Here is a 7,392-nt window from a genome sequence, read left to right on the forward strand (position 1 = left end):
TCCTCCTGATAAATCAGTCACGAGCAGCATCGTAGTGGGGGCTACTCCCTTCACGGTCTCCGTCACCACCACTGTGGGGACTGCCGGGGACAATCCACCGATTAAATTCGTAGTAGCTTTATCGAGTAGAGTCACGTCCCCGATGTTGCACACGGCCGGGTTGAGTCTACATCCATTGAAGGTTATAAACCACGAGTAACCGTCTGAATTGGTCTGACGCGAGACACTCACGCCGCCGATTGAGGATAGTGTTTCCAACGCTCGTTGTATCCCTTCTCCGGTGTCATACGGCGATAGGTTGGCAGTGGTTTGGGTGACCCCACCGACAGTGTACGAGAGCTGGAAAGTGCCATCAAGTGGCAAGGATCCTTGCTGAGCCACGACCACTGCGGCTTGGCTATTCGTTCCTCTTAGTAAAGTCGAATCGGCCACCAGCGTGTCGATGTTGCCCGCTCCAATAGGGAAACTGCCTGGGTTTGCAGTGAACGTGACAGTCCACGAATACTCGCTCTTTAGTGACGGTGCCGACCGCGTCACGGACACAGTGCCGACGTTCGGTAGTGCTTCTAGTTTGCTCTTGACGGTCGTATCGGACGAGTCGTGACTGATTCGCTCCGTCGTATGGCCACCCAGCTTTAATTTAAAGTATCCAGACACGCGATTGCCGCCTACGGAGACTGGGACGGCTGGGTCCGGCGTCGCGCCTCGAGAGTACACTGTTATCCCAGCACCGTTACCCTGGAGAAGGTTGTTCGCCGGTCGAACCAGCATGTCCGGCACATATCCGCTGTTCTGGAACGTCACGCGCCACAAGCGCTCGCCCTTGGCCACATTCGCGGCCGGTAACGTATTCGTTCCATCCGTCACCAGGATCGTCATGGACGAATCCAAAGCTGCTAATGCTGCTTGGACAGTAGCGGCCGGCGCGTTATACTGGAGAGTTACTGTGTCAGCGTCCTTGCCTCTCAGATACGTGAGCTTGAACGACCCGCTCACAGGAGCCTGGCCTTTAGTTGACTCGGTGATGTCGACGCGGCGATTCCCTTCCAAGTCGTACGTGTTGGCGGTGAGGAGAGGCATGTCGCCTTGATAGCTTATGACGGAGGTGAACGTGACCTTGAACCCAGAAGTACAGCCCGTGATAGGACAGGGGCGACATGCTGTTGTCTGTCCACCGTAAAACGCCACAGTCACCGTCGTGATCGCGTTCAGTTCCTCCAGTATGGCTTTGATCTTGAGAACATCGGTTTGACTCGCCTGTATCGGCGCGGTCGTCTCGCCCGCGAAGGTGAGAGAAAACGTTCCTGTGTTTCTATCTGCGTCACAGTTCACCTGTTGGACCTCGCTTGCGGGTGAGCCAGAGTACGAGCTGGTTAACCGAACGAGCTGGACTTCCCCCACTGTATCCGTTGTCGTGCTGATCGTTTGCACCTCGTTCGTCACGGGAACAACCAGGCGAATCTGCTGCACTTCATCCACGATCGGACTTGTGCTATACTCGACACGGTACGAGTCCAGCGACGCTCCCCCATCGTTCTCTGGTGAGCTTAAACGCACCGCCACAGTCGTGCCGTCAACTGCAGACAGTGAGACGTTCGTCGGAGCACTCGGAACCTGTGCCGTGGGGATAGCATACTGCGGCGTAGAGTAGGTTGGCGGGCCCCGTCCAGCCGCGTTGATAGCGGACACGCGGAAGTAGAACGGGACGTTCTCGTCGACATGGTACGCTGTCACGGACAAGTCGCTGAGGTCTGTGATTACGACGCTATCAAAACTAAGGCCGTTTGTCCGGTCTTTGCTGTTGAAAGGCGGCAGTACACCCTTCGTGGCTTCCGTCACGTCGATTTTCGGTGCCGTTCCTGTAAGTGCTAGCGCGTCCGGCTGAAGTGGCTGAAGATTCCCGAGATTGTTGAGAAAGGAGATTGTCCAGGCGTAGCCATTGTTCGGATCTGCGTTAGACCTCGACACAGCCACACTGCCGATGGTCGAGAGGGTCTCAAGCTGCGTTTGCATCACTGCCGCACTGGCATCGAACGGCATGTAACCCGTACGCTGACCTTCATACTCGAGCGCGAAGACGCCACCGAGCACTGCCGATGTGCCGTCCGTACCCGCAGCTACTGTGATTGTATCTCCACTTACAGTTCCTGTAGCACCGTACGAAACCCCGTTGTTAGTGGAGACGGTCATCAAGGGCAGGTTCCCTGCGTTGCCGTCGAAGGTCACACTCCATGTGCACGTCTGCTTTGCCCCCGCCGTTGCCGTCACTGTGACTTGGGCGACGTTAGCTAGACGTTCTAGCTCCGTTTTGATAATGTTTATGGTCCCATCCGTGACTGTACTGAGTGCGATGGTGTCGTCTCCAATACTGACCGTAGCCGACGCAGCAGCAGCACTCGAAGCGGGGATTGCTTTCAACTGAACGACATTACCCGGCTGATTATTGAACGTCACTTGCCACGTGCACTCGTGCGTAGCGAGGAGAGTGCTGGAGCTCACAGTCACAGGACCAGTAATACCAGGAAGCTTGTTTAACTCTGATGCTATCGTTGTCGCGCCTTTCGTACAGTCTCCGTCGCCTGCTTTATCCAGATAAATTGGCCCAGTCTTCGAGACCGCCCCGCCCTCCGTATTGCTAGTGTACACCAGCTGAATAGCCGTCTGTTTCGACACTATCGAATCTCCACCTGTGGCTGTCGTATCCACTGTAGTCACCGCGATCTTCTGCACCTCGGGCTGTGTCGGCATGCATGCGCCGTTGTTCATCGGATTGGCAAAAATGGGATCGGTCGTAAGTGTCTGTCCTGCGAAGGTCGTCTGTAGCCGAAACGATGTCGTATCCTTCACGTTAGAGTTCGTTGTAGTCACCTGTATCTGCTGTACTTCCTGAACGGTTCCTGGACGTGTCCTCACGACGCGAACGCCCATAGACGGCCCCGCACCGTCCGTTCGTGTCTCTCCTAGTTTCGAGATGTCCGTGCCCAATTGAAGAAGGGATCCTTTCAGCGTAAGGAACGAAATGGTCCACGTATATCCTCCCTGTAGGTCCGGTTTCTCCGTGCGCACCACATCCAGAGTCCCAACTGTGCCCAATTTTTCCAGTTCACTTTTCATCGTGGCAGCGCTGCAGTCGAACGGTAGATCGCCTGTGGGGGCTAAATTGTAGCTCAACTGGAAGGATCCCTTCAGTTGGTTCCCTGCCGTCCGCTCTGTCACCACAGCGTTCGCTCCTGTGGCTTTTAATGATTTCGACGCTACTGTCATGAGCGGCAGGTCGCCCGAATTGGAGTCTCCTGTAAACGTGACGTCCCAGTAGTATCCGTGCTGTGCGTCCGGGCCGACGCGCGTGACATCCACAGACTCGATCGAGGCGAGATCTTCTAGCGCCTTCTGCATCCCAGCGTCGCTGATATCTGCCTCCAGATCCTTCGTCGTGCTTCCCATGAATCTCAACGTGAAAAAACCACCATCGATCACGTTGCCTTGTTTTGGTGTGTTTATCACCACGTTCGCGCCACTTCCCGTCAGGAAACTGCTCGAAAGCGTGAGCTGCGGCACGTCACCCATCGCCGTACTGAACGTGATGGTCCACGTGATGCCTCCCTGTGCGTCTGCCGTCGTCTTTTGCACACTCTGTACACCTGTCGGTCCTATATTCAACATGGAATTTAAAATCTCCATCACACCTGATCGATCTCCAGACGCGGGGGCATTGAACCCGATGACTCCAGACCGCTGTACGCTGCCACCGGTCTTTGTTGTGTCCAACTGGATGGTAAAGACCCCGCCCAGTGTCTCTCCTGGCGCCGCGCTCGTCGTGATCGTCTGTACTTCCGACACAGCCGTGGCGCTCGTGGTCACGCGCTGGATCTCCTTCACGCGCTTCGCGTATGTCTGCACAGTCTGCACCTCGTTCGCGCCGGTATTGGCCCTTGTCTGCACCACTTGCACTTCGCGAACACCCGGATCCGGGTCCCATTCCACCAAATACGCCGACACGGGCGAGCCGCCGTCCGTCGCGGGCGGTTCCCAAGCAAGAGCGAGTGCGTCGGGCCCCAGCACGTCCAGCGCCACGTTCAGCGGGACCGAGGGCACTGGCACGTCGGCGTGCGCGATGTGACTGGCACCCAGCGCGGCCCACGCGGCTGTTAGCAAGTGCCGCATGGCTGTCGTTGTCGTTGCCGTCTCCTGTGCTCTTGACGCGAAATCTTTTGCGAGACCTACGCAGGTGGTACGCGACGCTTCAGGATATGGCTACAGCTCGAGCATCGAAATCCACGAACACCGAAATCAATTCCAAAAAGGCGACAAGAGAGTAAACTAATGCAACTCATTTCCTGCAACGGCAGCTTATTCAATGCGTAGAACGCAGCGACCTACTTGAGGAGGTCCGTCATGATCAGACGCCGCGGAGGAGCTGTGGCTGGCGGAGCCGGGACCTCATCCAGAAAATCCTGCTCCGAATGAGGCAACCGGCAGGTGCTATATTATCTATCGTCGTCAGGGCTGTAAAAAAGAGGGGGGGTTGATTAATGGAATAATGGAATTTTTGGGTGAAACGCGTTGAATAAACCAAAAAGCTGCCTCCAACTTAAATATTGTACTGATAAAATCCATTTCAATTCACCCATCCACTGAGCTATTACCCACCCTTTAAACACGGGTTTTTAACAACTCTAATCATCGTGGTGCGGAATGAACTTTGCACGCGAAGGGTGTCTAACCTACAGTAGAACCAGCGCGATATCTCAGGTCGTGAAGCTGGCCCTGTTGGAGGTGTCCACGATTCCACACAATGTGCTCAGGTGAGGAGCTACTCGATAAGTGTCGTACACTTCGTTTGTGTTTAGGCATCAACGCTTGCCAAACGCGGTGACAACTCGCTGGTGTTTGCGCTTGCAACTCACAGTATCCCGACCAAGAAACTTTTTCATATCAATTGCAGGGCTGGAAGAAACTCTACCGGTAGAATCGATTGACACTCCTGTTTCAACAGCCTTTGCAGCTCGAGCATTCTCAACTTCACATTTTTTCGCCGTTCGATCAGCAAATAGCACCTTCCGCAGTCTTGCTTTGGTCGCCGAGCTTCCTGTTCCATCACGACTGGTACTTTTCCCCATGGGTAGTGCCCCTCCTGCCCCCGTCCGGCGCTCTGTCCAACGATAGTTGGGTGTCATGCTCATGCCCACATGCTTCCATCGCTGCTTCGCAGCTTGCACTGCCGCTACTCGTCGCTTCAGCTCTCGCGTCTGAAAGGCTAAAGGCTCCGTGTCAGGTCTTGGATACGCCACAAAAGGCGGGCTGGAGCGTCGAGGTTGCTTGGTATCCTGCCGTCTGCCGTCGTAATCTTCCACAGATTTATCCGCTTGTTCGCCCGGCTTCTTGCACTCGCAAGGCTGGAAGCGACAGCAAGCGCCGCTGCGGAGTCCAAGCGCTCCTGCACCACCAACAGCCGTCTTAACGATACGGTCAGCGTTGGACACAGCGTACGCTCCTGGTCCAGGGACAGAAGAATTCTTGTTCAGCCAGTAGCGCGCGTTCTTCTTGGGATTTCGACCCGAACCGAAGCTGCAGCCTCGAGTCGTCTTGGCCACTGCCACAGCTCCAGCTATTATGTCGTCCTGCTCGTCTCGAAGTAGTTTATCTATCTCCTGGAGTCTCTTACTCGCCTCTCTCCGCTGCTGCAGCCCTTCCAACGCTGTAAGGAGCACTCCATCGAGACATCGCATCGTCCTAAAGCAGACTTCCTGCTAAATACCAGCATGGAAACGGACAATGGAGTCATATATTTAAGCCGAAACAGCTTAACTATCCTTAAGCTACATAGGCCGGCAGCGCGGCGACAGCGCTGCCTTTGGCGTGGTCGATCTTGAGGTGTCGCCGCATCTGGCGGATAGCCCGGGCCGTCTCCTGCCAGGCCGCCGTGCGATCCTCACGTACGGACCCAGGGATATCGAACCGTTCTCGAACCGTTGAGCGCAGAATCGAGATGCGACGTACCAGCAGCAGCGAAGGAATGGCCGTTAGCACAAGCGATCCGAGAATCGACGCGATGCGAACCAGGACGCTGGTAGAGTCGCGATAGGCCTGAGAGTAAATCCACAGGGCCACAAAGACCCACAAACCCACGAGTGCCAGTGTCAACAGCCCGTACGCGGTCGTATACCAGCTTAGAGCTCCCGTGTACGAAGTGAGCCCAAGCCGAACCTCAATCTGCGCCAAAGGAATGCATGGACAACAGGCCTCGATGTTGACGTTGAAGGCGATGAAACCTTCAGGCTCCTCGGGTATCACGGGGCTCGACCATTGGCCCACCGTGATGCCATTAGCGTCCTGTCCTGGAGGGGCTTGCAGCTCCGGCCCACCATGCACTGTTTTCTCGGCCTTCGGCGCGGACATCGAATCTGTGGCAAAACTGATTCGCATCAAATATTTTGAGACAACCTAATTCTAATTGATTACAGCGAGGCAAAACTTTCGTGATTATTTTTTTTTTGCCTGCAGAGCAGACAGCCAAGATCATTGTGCGATAACACTAGGTGCCAAACAACACGACAAGCAGTCTTGGTGAGCAAGTTCCAAGGTTGGACGCGATATCTACAGTAATGCACAACCGTGGTTCTGTTTTCACCATGTGAACGATTGAAATATTGTTGTGCGCACCACAACGAGCGTCGTGGGTCTTTGTCAATGGCGTGTTATCTACTAGCACTGGCTGCGCGTCCTCAACGTTGTGCTGCTACACGAACAACATCATCTTCAGCAGTATTCCCGCATAAAAACAGAAGTCGATGAAAGAATCGAAGTATGAAGTCTAGTGTATTGAGGGTCAAGTAGCTGCTGTATTCGCTGTGAGTTAGTACGCACGACGAAGTGCTGCGCTACTCAGCCCGACATGAACAAAGATACAACAAGCTGTTTCCCGCCTCAAAACCTTGACGGAACTTCCTTCCGTTGCCGTCGATTGTCTCCAGAGCTAGCTGGAGGCGCTTAAGCGCGCAGGAAGCGCGCCGACTGCTGAGCAGTCTGCGTGTAGTCGTCGTCAGGGCTCTCCGCCGACGGGGTCTCAGGCTTGCCAGCGCCGGTCTTTCCCGTCTTGCCGGACTTGGTCGGCGTCGTCGGGGCAGGCGTGGTAGTGGCAGGGGTAGTAGTAGCCGGGGTCTCCGTCACAGGGGTCTCCGTGGCAGGGGACGAGCCCGAGCCGGACTGGTTAAATGCCGAGCCAGAGTTAGACTGAGCGGGGCTAGATCCAGAGCCCGAGGTGGACTTTTCAGTCGAGTGAGAACCCGCCTCCGAAGTAGGAGTGGTGGCGGCCGGGGTCGAGGTAGGCGTCTGCTGCTCAGGGTGCGAGCCCGAACCCGAAGTGGACTGAGCGGGCGAAGAACCAGAGCC

At 55.5% G+C, this 7,392-nt stretch overlaps 4 protein-coding genes across 4 annotated transcripts in view; all 4 read right to left on the minus strand.

Moving 5' to 3' along the window:
• Nucleotides 1-4,164, minus strand: part of PPTG_04587 (hypothetical protein) — a gene marked incomplete at both ends in the record, with an annotated part of 31,698 nt that extends 27,534 nt beyond the window's left edge. Inside the window, one exon of the mRNA XM_008896836.1 lies at nt 1-4,164. This exon is cut by the window's left edge and continues 27,534 nt beyond it. Coding sequence (XP_008895084.1) covers nt 1-4,164 — 4,164 coding nt within the window.
• Nucleotides 4,165-4,580: 416 nt separating this feature from the next.
• On the minus strand, nt 4,581-5,787 carry PPTG_04588 (hypothetical protein). Its single transcript, XM_008896837.1, has one exon. It carries the CDS (start codon nt 5,727-5,729, stop codon nt 4,854-4,856), a length of 876 nt encoding a protein of 291 aa, XP_008895085.1. The 5' UTR covers nt 5,730-5,787; the 3' UTR covers nt 4,581-4,853.
• Nucleotides 5,764-6,439, minus strand: PPTG_04589 (hypothetical protein). Its single transcript, XM_008896838.1, has one exon. It carries the CDS (start codon nt 6,424-6,426, stop codon nt 5,815-5,817), a length of 612 nt encoding a protein of 203 aa, XP_008895086.1. The 5' UTR covers nt 6,427-6,439; the 3' UTR covers nt 5,764-5,814.
• Nucleotides 6,440-6,800: 361 nt separating this feature from the next.
• PPTG_04590 (hypothetical protein) overlaps nt 6,801-7,392 on the minus strand; it is a 4,742-nt gene continuing 4,150 nt past the window's right edge. The window contains exon 3 of the mRNA XM_008896839.1: nt 6,801-7,368. Within this exon, the coding sequence (XP_008895087.1) occupies nt 6,991-7,368 (378 nt within the window). The 3' untranslated portion in view covers nt 6,801-6,990. The remainder of the gene's footprint in view (nt 7,369-7,392) is intronic.

Source organism: Phytophthora parasitica (assembly GCF_000247585.1).
Source record: "Phytophthora parasitica INRA-310 unplaced genomic scaffold supercont2.5, whole genome shotgun sequence".
In the NCBI taxonomy this organism is placed as follows: domain Eukaryota; phylum Oomycota; class Peronosporomycetes; order Peronosporales; family Peronosporaceae; genus Phytophthora; species Phytophthora nicotianae.

Excerpts from the sequence above, each read along its gene's own strand:
- PPTG_04588 (XM_008896837.1), bottom strand. The coding sequence starts at position 5,729 with ATGCGATGTCTCGATGGAGTGCTCCTTACAGCGTTGGAAGGGCTGCAG.
- PPTG_04589 (XM_008896838.1), bottom strand. The coding sequence starts at position 6,426 with ATGCGAATCAGTTTTGCCACAGATTCGATGTCCGCGCCGAAGGCCGAG.